Source organism: Panthera onca, chromosome B1 (assembly GCF_046562875.1).
Source record: "Panthera onca isolate mPanOnc1 chromosome B1, mPanOnc1 haplotype 2, whole genome shotgun sequence".
Lineage (NCBI taxonomy): Eukaryota > Metazoa > Chordata > Mammalia > Carnivora > Felidae > Panthera > Panthera onca.
Genome location: NC_138342.1, coordinates 178533780 through 178553136, shown reverse-complemented (window position 1 = coordinate 178553136; position 19357 = coordinate 178533780). Strand labels below are relative to the sequence as shown.

The 19357-nt window shown below is 47.6% G+C and overlaps 1 protein-coding gene across 6 annotated transcripts in view; it reads right to left on the bottom strand.

The window, feature by feature from the left end:
- MFHAS1 (multifunctional ROCO family signaling regulator 1) overlaps window positions 1-19357 on the bottom strand; it is a 103204-nt gene that overhangs the window by 6643 nt on the left and 77204 nt on the right. For 3 of the 6 annotated variants that reach the window (XM_060653132.3, XM_060653130.3, XM_060653131.3), the window contains exon 2: window positions 8894-9020. In XM_060653132.3, coding sequence (XP_060509115.2) covers window positions 8894-9020 — 127 coding nt within the window. Of the gene's footprint in view, window positions 1-2882; window positions 2994-6056; window positions 6256-8893; window positions 9021-19357 lie in introns of those variants that run through there. The other 3 variants (XM_060653135.2, XM_060653134.3, XM_060653133.3) reach the window with 3 other exon arrangements.

The following is a 19357-nucleotide window of genomic DNA, read 5'->3' as shown; positions in this document are numbered from 1 at the left end:
GTAATAAGAAAATAAATCTAACGTAAAGAGGATGGCAGTGTGAAAACTCCCATCTCCACCACGCAGTTAACTTTGGTGGTTCGAGTTCTGGGTTTGTGAGAGGGATGCAAATGTTTTCCTCACGGAACCCAACAAGCCTTCGGAAATGCAGACAGTTGTGTCTGGCTGTCTGTTCCCCTGAGCCACACGTAAGACAGAAGCACAAGGATGTCGAAGCAAGGGCACCCAGAGCCTATAATCACCAGGAAGCCACTTGAGGCTTTTAAACACAGAAGTGGCCAGGGTCCGACGTTCAAAGATAATACTGGTTCATAGGGGTAAAAAAAGACATTAGAGGGACGGAGGCCAGTTGAGACTCAGTCACAGGTATCTTGGCAGGGACAGGTGCATCTAGAGGAAAGGAAGGGCCAAAGAGACGGTTGTGTGGCCAAATTTACTCGTGTCAAGATACATTGATAAGACGGGAGAACAGGTCTCGGGAAGGCTGTGTGTCTGCAGCCGCAGCCCCTGGCTCGGTGGACGGGAGCGAAGCAACGCCACTCCCCCAGGCGGGAAGCAGACCGACGAGGAGCGTTGAGGGGCAAGACAGTAACTCACACCAGTGAAGCCTAGAGCCCACGGGACACCCAAGGGAGCTGCCGTGGGGCGCTGGGGGAAAGGACAGCGTGGGGGCTTAGACCCAGAATCCTCTCGGGGTTCTGCACCTGCTCTTGCTGGAACACAGCACACACAGTCCAGGTATTTAGAAGCTCAGGCTGAAACTGAGGCTCTACCATGTTGTATTAATCAATTAATCAGGTCTTTTATTTTCTGTATTGGGATTCTTCGACATCCGGGCCCTCGCTGCCCCTGGAGGCCCCCCCTCCCCCCGCACTAGCAGGTTCCTAGAGACCCTAAACAACACCGACGTGAGCGCGCTTCTCGGTACCCACTCGGTACCCACCCGCTATCCGGAGCCCGCACCCCGCAGCCACCGCCTTTATCAGGCTCCGACACTGTGGGCCACCCTCTATCTGCCCCCCTCACTCCAGGGCCACGTGCCAGGCAACCAGGGACCCTCCCTGTGCCCGAGGCCCGCCCGAGCCACTCAGGCCTGTGGAGCCCAGCCAGCACCCGCCCTCGGCAATCTCACTCTCGCTCTTGGTCACAGTCCCCTCTCTGTGCCTCGTTTCCGCCCCACCCCCACCCTCCATGGCACAGCATACACCCTCCTCTAGGGCCCTGTGAGTCCTAAGCTGTCTTTTTCAGTGGCAGTCACTCCCTGATCTGTTGGCCTTACCGTATGTGCAAGGCTCTGTTACGATACTACATGCTAAGACAAATGCGTAAGTAAGAGCTTGTGTGAAAACAGCACTGAACTGGGAGCCACGGTGTGGGTTTCAGGCCGAGGCGCGTCACTGGTGACTGTGACTGTCGGCACGTGGCCTGGTCTGGAGTCCAGAGACCCCTGGCCTATGTGACTTACAGGGCGGTGCGGGGCCAGTGAGCCAGTGCGTTGGGGGGTTTTGTTCATCTGGCACTGCAGGCGTTTGTGATTATAATATGAAAGAAATGATACCACTCATCCATCCCCACTTTCCCCCTGAGGATGGGGCCAGGACACTCCAGGTGGCCTTGTAAACGGATCTTCCGGGGTTACTTGGCAACGCAGGCCAGCCCCCCTGCCACCACCTGTCCAGCACAAACGTGCACCCTCCCTGGGCAGGCACCTCAGTTAATAAACTAAATGTTGGGGCGCCTGGGTGGCTCAGTCGGTAGAGCACCCCACTTCGGCTCAGGTCATGATCTCACCGTTCGTGGGTTCGGGCCCCGCGTTGGGCTCTGGGCTGACAGCTCGGAGCCTGGAGCCTGCTTTGGATTCTGTGTCTCCCTCGCTCTCTGCCCCTCCCCCACTTGCACTTTCTCTCTCTCAAAAATAAACATTAAAATTTTTTTTAAATAAGTAAATGTTGCTAGGCAAGTCGGTGAGCACATTTTATTCTAGTATCTATATCTGCCTTTGAAGTTTTTTTTATGATTACCTTGATATGCCACCCATGGTGCACACCATTAATATTCCTAGTGGAAAAAGCAGCAACTGAGTTTATTGAGCGCTGTTTGCTCTGTGGAAGGAATAATGCTACCTGGCCTCCCCAGCAATGGCCTCTCTAAATGCTCACGACAACCCCACAAGACAACCGCTTCTGGGATCCGCTTCTGACAGAGCTCTACAGCCATGGCACCAACAAATGGCAAAGATTCACACTCGGGCAGTGTAACTCCAGCACCCAAACTGCCTTGAGAAAATAAAGGCAAACACTACTTTTAAGAAGCTATTTGCTGTGTCGATCCGCTCGAGCTTTTCGTGATGTTACATTCGTGCATATTACATTTTTTTAAACGACTTTTTTTGGGGCGCCTGGGTGGCTGAGGCGGCTGAGCATCCAACTCTTGATTTCGGTTCAGGTGATGATCCCAGGGTCATGGGATCGAGCCCCGCATCAGGCTCCCCAAGAGCCTGGAACCTCCTTAGGATTCTCTCTCTCTCTCCCTCTGCCCCTACCCCGCTCGCGCATGCATGCTCTTTCTCTGTCTCTAAAAACAAAAATAATAAAGGTAATCTTAAAAATAAAATGCCTTCTTTCTTCCAGCAAGGAACTGAGATTACTAACATACGCAATATCATAAGTTAGGCCAAAGAATCAAGCAGTTTCCTGATTCTTAATTCTCAGTGTCGTCTTGATTCTGAATAAGCAAAAGATTTGTAACCTTAAAATGCCCTGCTCTATATATGAAGAGGTCTCTTCATCCCAAAGCCCACCCCACCCCCGTTTCCCCCTAAACTCTCAAGTCCTTAGGAAGTCCCTAATTCAAGAAACCCTCTCTGCTTCCCGGAGACTTACCCTTAAAACTTGGTGCTCCTAAAGTCACAGATTGGGTACAGTAAAAATGATGACATAAGGGAAAGAAGCACTATCTTTTCCACTTAATTTTCCAAGAAAGTATGGAGATACCTAAGCAGAGAGGGAACAAATTCTAGTATCAGTGTGGCTGATGGGGCACTGAATAATCAAGAGACACTATTCCCCCTCGCCTGTGAAAGGACCGAGGCAATGAGCGGTCTCACTCCTTACAAAAAACAAAGCAAATCAACACAAATCAGCGTGATACACCCCACAGGCCACCTCCACATTCCGCTTCCTTTCCTTCTGAAATACCATCCCATCCCCACCCTCCGTGTTTCACAATCCTGTGGTCACTGAAAAATCCCCCATCGTTCTAAAGCCAAGTTTGTGCTGCTCCGTTGCTCTTGTAAAAAGAAATTATTGGGTCCATACTAACGAACCTGAGTGTAATTAAACCTACTTTGCCCGTTTATCTGATGAGATAAAGGTGACAGTGTCTTCATGCTACTTTTTATAAAGGGCTATTTCAATTGGTCTTAAATATCCCTGTGTGGTAACAATGTAACTGCCAAATTCTCATGCGGAGCAATCACTGTATCTTTGGGACTACTTACAAACGTATATATACAATAACCCAAGTGTAAGAAGTAGTTCTGAGATGCAGTGTCTCGGCCCTTTTACCATTAGTCGCACTTTCTGGAAAAGGAGAAAGCTTAGCTTGACAACTTTCAAACTGGCCCATATTTTCCAATTCTGTAACACATGACCTGCCCAAATCAGAATCTGCTTCCCTTTTCATTGCCACCATTCTACAAGGAGTGCAGACAGACACGGAACCACCACAAGAGAAATGGCAACTGTCAGGAAATAAAAATGATATATTCCCATGTCCTGTATGTTCCAGGGTCCATTAGGAAACCACATGGAAGAATGTGGGTTGCATTTCAGTATGCCTTCAGGTAACACATTTCTAGATGCTAACCTATTGGATCCTGTCTTTTAAATGAAAATCAGTAGAGGGGCAGCTGGGCAGCTCAGTTGGTTAAGCATCCGACTTTGGCTCAGGTCATGATCTCACGGTTTGTGAGTTCGAGCCCATGTCGGGCTCTGTGCTGACAGCTCAGAGCCTGGAGCCTGCTTGGGATTCTGTGTCTCCCCCTCTCTCTGCCCCTCCCCTGCTCATGTCCTGTCTGTCTCTCTCTCTCAAAAATAAATAAACATTACGGGCGCCTGGGTGGCTTGGTCGGTTAAGTGTCCGACTTTGGCTCGGGTCATGATCTCATGGTCTGTGAGTTCGAGCCCCACGTCGGGCTCTGTGCTGACAGCTCAGAGCCTGGAGCCTGTTTCAGATTCTGTGTCTCCCTCTCTCTCTGCTCCTCCCCTGTTCATGCTCTGTCTCTCTCTGTCTCAAAAATGAATAAAAAAATTTTTAAAAAAATTAAAAAAAAAATTTTTTTTAAATTAAAAAAAATAAACATTAAAAGAACTCATTTAATGAAAAGCAGTAGATAGACTGGGTTATCTAGCAGTTTATCTGAGTATATTCTTGGTGGGGGCTGGGTTCCTCTAAACCTCTTTGGAAATGAGAAAGAGGAACATTGTACAGGGTACCTAAAATTAAAAGCAAACAGTGAGCTGCCATTCGCTTAAAGAAGTTCACACTTCCCTTCTGAACTGGAATTTTAAGTGTCTCAATGTACAGAGCAGCAGGACAGACAGGAATTCACAGATAAAATTTTCAAAAATAAATTAAAACAATGAATCTACTTTCTCCTTACTTTTCCCACTGAAAGTAGGACTCTGCCTTTAACGGCTCATAATGTCCAAGACTCAGTATCCCTTTAATGCCTAGGGGTCAGTTTGGCCGACCAGAATTTCTGGCGGAAAGGGATGGGAAGTGACGGACGGGGTGATTAGCGAGGTGGTGAGAAGCTCTCACGATGTATCATATATCACATCACCACGATGAACACTTTAGCCATCGTACGATTTTATTTGTCGCTTATACTTCACTGAAGCTGAAGAGAAAAGGTCAAAGGTTGCCAGGGGTTAAGGAGGAGGCGGGGACGAGGAATAAATAAAGAGAAGGAGGAAGAGGACCTTTAGGGCAATGGAAATACTGCCTTTCATACTACAATGGCAGACATAGAAACCCATGGAACGTGCAGCACCAAGAGTGGACCCTGAAGTAAACTGTGGACCTTGGGTGACGATGATGTGTCAGTGTGGGCCCATCTAGTACCACAAATGTGCCGCTCTGGTGGAGGGAAGCTGTGCAGAGTGGGGCAGGAGGGATGTGGGATCTCTCTGTACCTTCTGCTCAATTTTGTCGTGAACCCAAAGCTTCTCTACAAAATAAGTTTGTGTTTTAAAACATTGCCTCCTATACTAAAAAAAGGAAGGAAGGAAGGAAGGAAGGAAGGAAGGAAGGAAGGAAGGAGAAAGAAAGAAAGAAAGCAAGCAAGCAAGCCTGAAGGAGGCAGGTCTCCCTGCAAGCAGCCCCACTTCTCTACTGTCCAATAAATGGGGGGCTGTCATTGGGGGTGGGGGTGCTAGTCAATTCACTGCCTTTAGACTGAACGAGGCCAAGAATAACACGTGATGAGAATTTCTTTGAAACTCACAAATCTGCTTAATACCAACACCCTAAGCAGCAAAGCCATTCTGAAAGCGGCACGAAAAAATTTCTTGCCTGCCCGGAACTATATGTGTTGTATTAGACACCAGAGGGCACAGGTTTCTTTAGGAGTGATGAACATGTTCTAAAATTCGATAGTGGTGATGGCTGTGAACCACATAATAAATGTCAATAATCACTGAATTATTTAAAAAGTGTATCAGACAGAATCCACATCCTTAAGGAGGTCAGAAGTTTTCAGAGCCACCTAGCAAATGTGTCACTAGGTGAGTCTTCACCTCATCTCAAAAGCAAATATCCTTGAAAATCAGCCCAGAAGAGCCTGAGTATGGAGAGGACTCATATTTCTATCTGATAATTAGCAAAGACAAGAAGCCACTCAGCTCCTCAGTATCTCCCTGGAGGGAGAGGTACAGTAGAGGCATTTCTTTCATGCGATCTTTTCCCAATGGAAAGCTGGTAGGGACCCCAACCACCAATCATCAAAACAATGGATGAAAGTAAATCGTCTTAAAAAAAAAATCACTACTTACTCTTTATTCTCTGTCTCTCCCCATAGGGAAATAAAACACAGAAAAATTTTTAAATGAGAAATAGAAAAACTTGGAATTTATAAGGAAGATCCAGTTAAGTAACAGTCATCGATGGTTTTTCTTTATAAAGCGCATGGCAGCACCATTATTTTACACATGGTCAAAGGCGGGCAGTTAAATGACAAGTCTCTGATTTGACCTGTAAAGGAGAGGAGTAAGCTGGTTAAAGAGCTTGGACTGTCTTTTCAAAAAACCACCATGAGATCTAGATCAATGACATAGGAGTAGGGTGATAATTCTTGTATGCCTTGAAGAGTTTACTGGCTGGCCTGCTGTCCTGGAATAATTATTAATAGCCCTCCTGTCAACCTCAATCCTTTCCTGATTTGAACAATAAGTTACTGATCCATGTAGCACACGGATCAGCTTTGCCTTGGTGCTGACGATCGGTTGCTGACCAGAGACAGGCTCTATAGACAAAGATAAAAGCCCACTGGCCAGGGAGCCCACGCTTAGAGTCATGGAGGGGGCCCCAGAGATCAGAAAGTCCGGCATACACACATTAGAATCATCAGGGGGACTATCGTTTTTTCCAAAGACTAGTGCCTGGCCCTTCCCTCTGGAAATTCACATACATATGCCCGATTAAGAAAGATGGATCTCAACCACCCACCTGCATTTTAGTGGGATGATAGAGAAGTAAAAGGTCACTCTACTATGCCTTGCTAAAAAGTTAACGGGCCTAGAGTTGCAAAGCCAGTGCAGTGGCCCAGACTCCTAATTTCTACTGCCTGTTGGCACCCCCAAGTTTAATCGTCAGGTTCAGACCCAAGCTGTGACTACATAATAACCACCACCTGTGACGGCTTTCCTCCTCCGTCCCCCAAATCTCCTGCTTTCAATACACAGTCATCGACATAAATCAGACCTCCACTGGGCAGGGCCGGACCTGAGTGTCTGTTTGTTTTCATGGATATTCCTTCATTTAGAATTGAGACTTACACTCCAAACCCGCTGTCCATTGTATGAGGCTTTAAAACAAAACAAAACAAAAAATCCATTTTGAAATAAAACTATTCACATAGCTAGGTCAAAAACAGTTCAGTCCCTAAAGGTATTCTCTCCAGCATCTAGATGTCTGAGGCTACGCGGCTCTGATTACCCAAGACCTTAAAGCTGCTTATTCAATTTAAGTATAATAACGTGTGAGAGACAGAGGAGGTGATAGCATTTTTTTTTCCAGGCTGGTATAAATGTCTTTCTGCGGCAGCACAACGAGAAGCCCATGGGAAAGCACCGATAAAGCTGGCTGGCTGCCACTGTGGTTTCTTGTGCAAACTGATACTCGAACTTCTACCTCTATCTCGCCTATTAAATGCCACGCGGCTACGGCGAAACAAGAGGTTAACGTCTGTGCTGGCTCAGGAAAACCTACGCCAGTGCAACGGTTTCCCTCACCCCCTGCTACTTCTGTAAGCCCCCTCATCCTCTCCCCACTGTGTTTCTGAAAGAAAGGGGCCAACGTCCACCAAAGAACAATCACATTTGTGTTTGATATATTCACACAACAGACAGGGACAAGAGGTGCTCTGGTTAGTATGAAGCTACTATGTACTCGTAAGAAGTGCTTCACAATTTCCCAATGTCCTACGGGCCCCGTGCGTGAGGAGTTAGACCATGTGCGTGTTAGCTAAAATAGCATTCTGAATACACAGCATTAGATAAGAGTTTCCCGTGGGTGTTTGGTGACATCTTCCAGCAGAGATGAATTAGGGATGTTCTAATGAGTCACTTGGTTTGGACAAAGCACCCTTCTACTGCAGCCGCAAAGGAATGAGCACCCACTGAACACCTCGCTCTGCAGACAACACGTGAAAGTCAGGCAAACGGACACTTCCGGGCTGAGGCCTGAGCTCCTACCTCGAGGGGCTCTTGTGGAACCCACCCCATAACGAGTCTCTCAAGGTGAGGTGGACAGGCCACCATTTTCAGATGCAAACTGCAGAACCTCCCTATAAAAAGCTCGTCTGTGAAAACAAAATTCTATGGGGTCAGCTCGGAAGAAAAACACAAACTTGCCGCATGAATGCCTTGCCCTACAAGCCACGTCGCTGCTGTCTCCCGGAGCATCTCCAAGAAGACTGTGCCCTGCTCCTTTGCAAGATTTGCAGCAAAAAGGGATTTTATCTCACTTTAAAAGTGGCCTGTGGTTCTTAACACTACAAAAAGAACTAAACAAAAACCCAAAACAGGAGGAGTTCGATCTGTAATGCCAAGTCAACACCGTATCTGAAAGTTCACGCGTGTACATTCTCTGTGTTTCAGGCCGTTTGGGGGACGGTGGGGGCAATCTGCACAGCCATGATTATCAAGGGCTGAGAATCAGAGACCTACAGAAAAAAATTGTCTACCACGGATTTGCTGTAGGCTTTTCTTACTTAGAGGGCACTCACTATCCATAAAAAAATGTTCTTTTTGGATGTATATACCTGCAAATGTACTAAAAACCAGCTACACACCTTAAATGAGTGAACTGTATTGCCTATGAAATGACAGCTCGATAAAGCTGTTAAAAAATGCTTTTTTTCAAATGTTCTCACTTTTAATCACCAAAAGTAAAAAAAAAAAAAAAAAAAAAAAAGAAATCATAAACAATAAAAAATAAAAATTCCTAGTTTGCTACATAAGCCATGGTGCCTCTGTCACCCAGATACCTAGGTCTGCCTTGGGAGAGCATCCAAAGTTTCCTGGAAGGCACTTTCACTCGGCCTTTTGTATCACACCTAACAGAGCAGGATGGGGAGTGAGCGACCGGGGCTACCGTGTTTGGAACTCACTTGGAACAGGGGCTGATCACAGTCGGTGTAGGTGGGTAAACCAAGGCAACATTCACTCGCTCGCTGCCGTTCTTCGGGCAAATGATCTCGGCCACTCCTTCTGGTCTGGGCTGACTCAGCAACTCCCCTGCAGGAGGAGAGAGAAAGTGTGTTAATGAGGTGTGCCTTCATAATGGGACCATTCCACAGAGGAATGCAGCACCCGGGGACTGGGGAAGCCGGGAGGAGGGCAGGTAGTGCGTTGTCTACAGACAAGGGACTCAAGAGAACAGATATGAGCCCGGAATCGCAAACCGGCCCTGCTCCCTGCCTCCCGCCTACATTCTCATCTGCATCACCATGGAGAACGTTCTAATGGCTGTGGCGAAGAGGCCATCCTTCCAGACAAAGACAGCATCTGCCGCTATTTTCCTCACCTTCCTTTTCATGGACTGACTCCGGAGGTCTTTATCTAGATGTTGTGGCAAATTGAGCGCGGATCCCTAGGGCCCGGAGAAGCTGCCAAGGAGGTGTTCATAATTAGCATTTGGGGCAGATGGGATTCGGACAGACCGTAGCAGCCCTTCAACAAAGCCCTGCATAAATGATCTCGACACGCAGCCGACCAAAGGTGTTATCTAGGTAAACAGCCCAGCTTCACACTGGCAAGAGGATATCCTGGGTAGGTCTGTGTGGGGATTTGAAAGCACCAGCATAAGACTATGTTATGACTAATGGGGTCCAGTAAAAACAGACAGTTAACTTAATGGATTACCACAACACCCAGAGGAAATCTGCGTCCTCTGCACGCCCGGATCTCATCTCTCTCCAACTAGACCATTAAATCCCAAAGAGCAGTGAGGACTTCCATTCCTTACTTTCCCCTCCACCTCGTCTACTTACCGGCAGCACCCTGCCCTCTCTCTATTCTCACGGCTGGCACTGTGCTGTCGCTCAGAGAAAATTCAGTAACTAGCTTCTAGCTGAGGACAGCACTTGCTACTGCCTAAATCCCCCTACGTAAACCTAGAAAGTAAACAGACCAAACCAAGGACACAAAACGTTTGCCGACTGGGGAAAGATGCTACTGAAAATAAACATCAGCCCTTTGGCAGCCATCACTTAGTTGAACTGATTTGAAAATTCTCAGGGCCCCAGGGGCGCCTGGGTGGCTCTGTCAGTTAAGCCTCCCACTTCAGCTCAGGTCGTGATCTCACAGTTCGTGAGTTCGAGCCCGGCGTCAGGCTCTGTGCTGACGGCTCAGAGCCCGGAGCCTGCTTCAGATTCTGTATCTCCCCCTCTCTCTGCCCCTCCCCTGCTCACGCTCTCTCTCTGTCCCTCAAAAATGAACAAAGCGTTAAAAAAAAAATTCTCTCCCTCCTTCTCCCCTTGCCGCTCCCCTGCTTGCATGCACTCTCCCTCCAACTCTCTCTCGAGAAATAAAAATAAATTTAAAATTAAAAAAAATTCTAACGAACCCAAAGTTAAGCCAACAAGGGATGATTAGAAAGTCCTTGGCGTTAAAATACCGTATTGTGAAATGCCTCACCTTCAGCGGAACTCTCACACTGATGAGGCACGCCCACGTGCCAGCAGTGAACCGAGAGCTTTAAATGTACCTCTCATTTCGTCTGTACGATGTCTCTAGGAGGGTCATCCTCACTTTACAAACGAGGTCAGGGTGGTTATGTGGCGTACCCCGAGTCAAGGGCAGGCGAGTGGCAGGCTTGGAATGTGACCTTGGGAAGCCATCTCTGGGATGCTTACTCTTTGCCACGACCGTCCAAGACCTCCCAAAGCGGGAACTGCTTCTTTATGCCAGAACACGTCTCTTCTAAAGGAGCAATCTAAAAACACTCTTCTTACATAATGAACTAAGCGTTGACATATTTGCAGTTCTGTGATAGGACATTCGTTTCCTGCTTCGAGCATTTTTCCGTGGCTTTGGACAATATGAACTGAATGTAATTTGAAGTTCCTTAGCCAAACTACTATAAACACCCAACGACTGCAAAAGGTAATTTCAAATGATTAGCTTGTACCACGGGTACATGGGTATCAGAGCCATACTCTGACACCAACTAAGGAAAGATTCCAAAACATAAAAATGCAAGTGAAAAATGTAAACACTAAAATGCTACCAAGGCCATAACACGAACCAAAGTGGTGTAGCACGTTAGAGCTGGACGGAAAGTTGGAAGTCATTTGGTCCAAACGCGACCTTCTAAGTCAGAAACCCTCTGAGTCTGTCGGGTCTGTTCCAAGTGCCATGGAGAGCTATGCATCCTCGGGGAGACGGGACGAGGTCTGCGACCCTGGTTCTAAGCCCCCTGTTGCCTGCTTCCTTACCTGACATTTCTACTCTGCGCTTTCTGTCCCCAAGATCACCCCCAAGGCCTGGACACACTCAGCTTCCATGGTTTCCCCTGAGAACGCTCTCCTGGTGGGCAGAATGCCCACAGGCCTCCTGCAGCCACCCGAGCGCGCGGGATTGCAGCTGGTTTTGGGGGAGCGGACCCATTTGCCAGGGTTGCAATTATTTGCAGTAGACCATTAAGCACCCGTTATGAATTTTTATTAAACTGACAGCTTTAGTGCCCCCTACCCCAGATTCCCAGTATCCTACCGAGCCAGGTAACCGGTTTCGTGGAGGCCCTACCCCCAGCAGCACTGCCAGCCGCAGGGGGGGCATGAAAGCTGCAGGCGCTGAGAAGCCTCCCAGGAGTGAAAACTCCACTCAAGGCTGCAGAAAACCGAGCAGCCAAGCTGCACGGTTCACAACCTCCCGCAGGTCCCCACCCTCCAACAGGCTCCTGCAAGGTGCCGGGATTCTTAGGACGGAAGGAATGTGCCCTGTCGTTAGATTCAGAAAATGAGGAAAACAGCCTTTTCCTCTCAAAAAACATGATCACAAATACAAAAGTGGTTCATAATATGTGTTATCTACTAAAACAGAAGCTGGTCATCTCAAGTTTCTTGCACACAAACTTGATTTTCAAGCTAAAATATTAGCCAGCGCGCCTGCGTGGCCCAGTCAGTTAAGCGTCCGGCTTCGGCTCAGGTCATGATCTCGCAGTTCGTGAGTTCGAGCCCCGCGTCGGGCTCTGTGCTGACAGCTCAGAACCTGGAGCCTGCTTTGGATTCTGTGTCTCTCCCTCTCTCTGCCTGTCCCCCGTTCATGTATTGTCCCTCTCTCACAAAAAATAAATAAACATTAGAAAAAGCAACACCAGAATACAGCCATTCACTCAGTATCTAAATAGGGAGATCTTACTGTGTGTGAGGAGACACAGGGGATACCGGAGTCTAAGTCAAGGCCTTTCATATGGAGGGTCCCAGCATCTGAGAAAGTCACATGTGCATAAAAGGAACTGTAGTCCTGTATGTTAGGGCCCCCCGAGGAAAGTTATGAAATGTTAGAAGGACAACGAGAAGGACAGAAGAATACTGATTTGCAGGACTCCAAAAGACCTCCAAGAGCAGAGAACACAGTCTCAGAAGACCCATCACTTCGATTATCCAGGACTCCACGTTACCAGCACGCTGTTATATACGTCAAGGTAAATGACATACAGCAACCACAGAAGAAAAAATGGTGATCGCAGTAGCAGCTAACATTTATCGAGCACTTATTATGTGCTTAGGGTGTCATTGTATCATGTCACTTAGTCCTTACGACAACACTATGAAGTACCTACAATCCTGTCCTCATTATATACAGAGGTGGCGAGGGAGGCTCAGAGCGGTTAGGTATTCGCCAACAAGGAGGAAGCGGCAAAGCCGAAATTTGGACCCAGGACTATCTATCTGCCTTCACTCTTAACCACCACGTAATACTGTCCCGAGGCGAGGACATCGTGATGATTAAATCAGATAACACAGAAAGTGTTAAATGTTGTGTCCAGGATCCGGTAAGTTCTTGACACTATGACACACTGATGAGATTTTTTTGAAAAGCTTACTTTTCCAACTATATAAAGAATTCATGCGAATATGTGATCGTACCCACATTCTCTGTAGTAAAGCCGTACGCCAGGATTAGACCGTAAATGATTTACCTGCAAAATACCGCGTCACCAGAAATTTGAAAACTTCAAATGAAAAAGCGTTAGATTTATGACACATCTGTCATCACTAGCAAAAGCCAGTAAGAAAGATAAATCCCAAAGCTGGTGGAAGCTGAAAAAAAAAAAAAAGCTACATTTACATAAAATGTGCCAGTGGTGAAGTAAGGATAAATACACACGTGACCTGTTATATTTCCATTTTCAGGAACTTGCTTCCAGGAAGTAGGCCTTTCTCTCTGACAAAAATTATACAATGATTGCTCATAGCAACACTATTTATAAAACAGTGAAAAACTGGTAACCCTCTCAAAGGTCCAACACTGGGGAAATGATTAAAAACTCCGACACACCAGTAAGATGGGATTCTCTGTAGTCGTTACAAATCATGAGACTGACATTTCTGTGCGTCAGTGTCTGCTTAGAGCTACATTCTAATTAGAAACATCAACTGACCAAGAACACAGATGAATTCAGAGGGAAAGCGGTCCCTCAAGATTTAAATGGTCCTGGGGTTATTTATTTACTTATTTTATGTTCGAGTCAGTAAGAAAACGAGGCGAAAGCATGCCGCACACCCAAGGGGGATGCCAGTTTCGAATGCTAGTGCTTTCTCTACGGTTGGAGATGGTCCGTTCACGTGCGGCACACAATGCAGTCAGTCTTCCTGAAAAAGCAGAACTTTGGCCCGAAGAACAGAACACTGCATTCACTGAAGCTGTTTTAGGCCACTGCCCGGTCTCCTTGTGCCCGTTAAAGTTATGAAAAACTGTCCTTAATTACTCTGGCTCAAGATTTCCGGCATTAAAAAGCTGCCACATCAACCGTTTTCCCCCCTGTGGAAGAACAGAACGCTAAGTTTTATTATGGTGTTTTTTTTTTTTTTTTTTAAAAAAAGAAACTCAACAGAAGTGGAAGGAACTTTTTCATCTTTTTCTGCAAAGCATCAGAATTCTCAAGCATTGAGCACTTTACACAGAATACGACAAATGTGTCATACTGATGAGTCAAATCGCAATATTAAAAGCCCCTTACATTTCTTTTTAGTGCAAATAAAAGCCACTTCCCTGATCCAGAATGAAGATCTAAATTACCAACATCCCTCAAAACAGCCAAAGTGGTCTAGACAGTAAAAGAAACAAGTATATAGGTTCTATTAGGTAAGGAACTATCTAGATGTCTTCAGGACCTCTTCCGCTCTAATATTCTAAAATTCACCCCCTTGCTCTCCCCACCCCAAAGTCTACTGTTGTACTTTAATTAAATGTGACTCTGGATGTAGCTACGTTGCGATCCATGAATACTGTTTCCCACATCTCCCCTGGGCAAAGGCAGCGTCCTCTGAAACCAGTGAGCAGAAGTCCCCCACTTTCCAAGCCCATCGAGGTATCAGGCAGCAAATACCAGAGAACTACACCCTGGTTACTTCATGTGGAAGAGGAAGGCTGGATAGAGATAACAGGACACCCTGTCTTAAGACAAAATAAAGCCCAGAAAGTATATACACAGCAGAAGTAAACATCCGACGTTAAAATGCTCAATTTAAAAACACGCCACCGTGCACACCTGAGGGTGTGAGAAAAGGCAGAAGAGACCCCCCCCCCCCCGATATCTGCTGGTTCCAACATAACCATCTGTACACTTGGCTGCCATTTCAGAGGAGGACCCCCCATGCCTGCACCCCCCCCCCCCCCCCACAGGACCATGGCTGGGTGGCTCCTGGCTGGCCACCGCTCAGAAGAAATGAAATAAAGAGATCAGGTTGTATGTTTTGGTAATCTCAACTTTAAAAGAAATTCCCTTTTGTTAAGTAGCTTTGGTCTCAGCCCTTTGATTGTGAATTATAACTTTTTAGGGGGAGAGAAAGTGACATGCAGGAGGGAGTGGGGCACGTCTTTGTAAAGAGCAGAGACAGAGCTGGGCCAGAAGTGTGCCCATCACTGGGAATCACCCTTCTCAGGATAGGGAATAGTGCAGACCCCTGGAGGGGTTGCCCCAGGCCAGACCCGCCCACTCTTAGCCAGCCGGCAGGGACCTATCCTCTGGGCGCGGACAAAATTGCCTGGGAAGCTGTCTGGAAGTGAGCAGAGCGTGCTGTCAAACTCAATGGATGGGGCACTGGCTGGAGTCCTTGGACAGTTACTCCCATGGGTGCTGCCGAATTTATGGGAACACCAGCTGGGACACCGTCAAGACTCTCTGGAAGGTGCCCAGGGAGCTGCTACTGAACTTGCCAGGAAACCGGCTGGGGTACCCGGAGACTCGGCAGGAATCTTCCCGCTGGGTCACTGGAAGTCAGCTGGGATGCCTACAGATACTGTCCAGCACTCGGCCACACGTACTTGTAGAGAGTTCCGGGACTCAGACTGGTCCCCTAAACTGCAGGGATGCTGCTTTCTTCCTGTGAGCAGAGTTTGCTTTTGGCTCAATTCGTTCCTCTTGGAAATGAGTCCACGATAGGACCAGTTAATAGCCAGATGCATCCTAAGGCACGCATTCCAAAGGCAGCTGCAAAAACTCACACCATCAGAAATTACGAACTTCTTGTAGAACCGTATTTTCATTTTCACTACACAGCCCTTCAATTCTTCAAATGGTAGGCATCTACTGAGTTCTGGGCGATTTAGCAATGCAAAGACATTGCCGTCTCCAGCCATTTGTTGCATTCCCAAGACCAGTTTTGACTCTGAAAGCTGAGACTTCTTCAAAAAAAAGAAACAAAACCGCCCACATGCCCTTCTGTGCCATGAGGCTTTGGGGACAGTTTACAAAGTCTTATCCGTAAGAGTACACTCTCTAAGCCAAACAGAAGCAGGCCAACCGGGGTCATGGAGATGCCCTTGAACTAGAGGTGCGACTCAGGACCTATCTTCAGTGAGTCGTCATGGCCTGCTCTCAGGCTGCACTAGACAAATTCAGTGTCAACACTTGGCTTCAACTTCCTCCCAACGTCCTCCAAGGTGGTGGCTGGCGGTGGTGACAGTTACGGGCAAGAGGAAAAACAAAGGTCACGCGCTTGATTCCTCTATGACTCACACAACGATTCTCACCTGTGAAGTCCTCAGACTCTCCTGATGAGTAGTGGAAGCCAAGCCAAGGGGGACCCGCCCCACTGGGCACAGATGACGGACACCTTTCATATTCCTTTTATGGAAGATGCTCCACCTGGAGTGAACGAGCTCTGCTTCTCCTTGTTTAGCCCAGTTCCCAAGAGGGGATGACTGTCCTCATAGTAATGTCTGCTTACTAATCACATAAAGCTTTGTTTGCTTGGGTGGTTGAGGGACAGACGGAAGTGACTGAATACCTCAGGCGTGCTAGGCCGAGAAGAGCTGCATCCCGCCCCTCCCTGGTGGATAATGACTCAGGTCTCTTCTAGATCAGAAGAGTTGTGACCTAAGAGCACAGCGCCCCTTTCCAGAGCATTCGACCAGAGTTCAACCGAGGGAAAACTGCCAACACAATTTCTTTTCAAAGCGCCACCTGAGTTTTGTCACTTCCTTCACATTACAATTCCTACTTCCTTTTCTTCATGTCTGTTTACCTTTTTTGGTTTTTTATTCGCACACATCCAATCCTCGGTACCATACTCCCCTACCACTGCCTCACGCTTGGCTCGCTCAAGTCCCCTTTCCTACGGCACCCTATCTCCATCACCGCCAGTGCAGTAAGAGCCCCATCCCCTCCCCCCTCAGGCCGCTCCTCTATCTAGACTCCCCACCTGCTGAAAAGCTTCAGGGTCTCTGAATCGCCAGAGTTGCCTTCCCCGGGCGTTCATCACAGCACTGGGACAAGATACCAGGCTGAAACTTCACGAGGCTTCCACCTTTAAGTGTGAGGTTCCAACAGACACCACATAAATATTCCTGGGAGCCGGAATAAACATCCAGGACAGCAGGTGAACCTGGCTGGGGCGGCATTTATTAACACGGACGAGAAATGATTCCAGGGAAGGTGCAGTAAGCTCAGGAGCCTACCAGGAAGGCCTTTGTATCTAAAAGAGTGAACGCTAGGGGCGCCTGGGTGGCGCAGTCGGTTAAGCGTCCGACTTCAGCCAGGTCACGATCTCGCGGTCTGTGAGTTCGAGCCCCGCGTCAGGCTCTGGGCTGATGGCTCGGAGCCTGGAGCCTGTTTCCGATTCTGTGTCTCCCTCTCTCTCTGCCCCTCCCCCGTTCATGCTCTGTCTCTCTCTGTCCCAAAAATAAATAAAAAACGTTGAAAAAAAAAAAATTTAAAAGAGTGAACGCTAGCAAAAGAAATGATTATATCAAAGTTCTTCACCCTTTCTGATCTCAAAGTCTCCATCAGTCCCACATTAGCCCAGATAACACACAAATTGCAATGACACCAAAACAAGATACCTTACCTTTAGATTATACACAAGATTTCTCCTGAATGTCTAAAAATAAACCACCGTTCATCCTAGAAACATAGAAATATGAGGCACTACTTGAACCTTAGATGAGGTGGTTTTCTGACAGGAAAGCATTTCATACCAATGGCAAGCACATTTTATTTTATTATTTGTTGTAAAGTTTATTTATTTTGAGAGAGAGAGGGCACGCACGCGCATGAGCGTAAGCAGGCAAGGGGCAGGGAGAGAGGGAGAGAGAGAATCCCAAGCAGGCTCCCTGCTGTCAGCACAGAGCCTGATGCAAGGCTCTATCTCACAAAGCGTGAGGTCATGACTTGAGCCAGAACCAAGAGTTGGATGCTCAACCGAATGAGCCACCCAGGCGCCCCAATGTCAGCACATTTTAAAAACTCGCCACCCACAAGAAGTACCAAGGGCTGGTCCAATGAGTGCCAACAAATTCATGCGAGTAAATCAATAATGTGAGAAGGTAAAGCTTCCAGAGTTGAAGTGACTCACAGAGGCCAGCTAAGGCCCTCCACAACACTACTCTCGTAGCAGCAACAACAAACGCGAAGCAAATGAACCCACTACATACATAACGAATATCCCACCAGAGTTATGATCTGAAGTTAACTGGTTGGCTTCTGGCTCAGCAGAAACGGCCCCCGGAAAATGCTCATGCGGACTTAACACTATCCTGTCCTCAGTGACCCTTAGAAGGTCGGCCAGGGTCTAACCCAAACCAAAGCTGGCTGGGGGCAGAAAGATGCACTGCCCCTTCCTCTTCTGTCACTGACTCAACAACTTGCCTCTCAGACGCATGGGCCTGTCACTTGGCTCCATTTTCATTGCTAAGGGTTTATAGAAATACAAATCCACCCAAGAAAGGAAAAATATTTCCCTTTTTCCTGCTCTGGATAAAGTTCCAACAGACTTGGCTAAGGATTAGACATCCTTCACAGATCAAAGTGTGTGGGGGGGAAGGTGGCGGGGGAAGAAGCTGAGCCCGAACCCAGCTCGGCCTTCCCACTCTCAAAATGCAAGTGAGGATTATAAAAAGCCCCCGCCGCTGGACTGAAGTGCTTTCAAAAGGTTACTCTTTATTTGGAGAGCCTGTCACCTACTTCTTACTGGAAACGGTTCCAGGCTCAGAGAAGTTCACGCAGGCACATGGAAGCGTTCTGACTAAAACTGTGTCTCTCCAACCGTAGCTTTCCATCCAACTGAAAATGGGAGGAACTTTTATGGCCTGACCTGAAATTTAATTTTTTTTTAATGCTTATTTATGTTTTGAGAGAGAAAGAGAGACAGAGTGTGAGCGGGGGAGGGGCAGAGAGAGAGAGGGAGACACAGAATCGGAAGCAGGCTCCAGGCACAGAGCCCGATGCGGGGGCTCGAACTCATGAACCACGAGATCATGATCTGAGCTGAAGCCGGACGCTTGACCGACTGAGTGGCCCAGGTGCCCCTACCTGGCCTGAAATTTAAAACACTGGCCCAACAGCCTTATCAAAATCGACCTGATTCGGAAATACTAGGCTGATCAGAAGTCGTACATTTGCCGGTCTCCTAACAGGGAAGATGAGAAGATTTCTGCAAATACATTTTTCTCGGAGGGAAAAGGAGTGACTGTCAGGCTAGGTGCGGGGAGCCGAGGAGCCCCTGCAGGGGCCTGGGAGACCAGAGAAGCCCACAAACTTAAGGCTGGAAGGAGCCCTGAGATGGTCCAGCTTGTTTCTTCTGCACACGGTGGGGATCTCCCACCCGCATAAACAAACACCATAGGAGAGCCTACTGTAGCTGGGGTCCTCATTCAACATGAGCTTCGCTTTACCTACTCCCCCTGCCCGAGTCTCATTCCCAGGAGATGCAGACTGGACCTGCGGCCACTGTAAACAAGCAACGAGCATCCATGATGATCTGGGAAGTATGGCACCAACAATGGAAACCCAGAACTCATTGGCCTAGCCTCTCAAAAGGGGTCATTAAGAACAAGAATGAACTCCTTATATTTCACTGGCATCTCGTCTTGAAACAGATGTAGCTGGCTTCCAAACATAAATA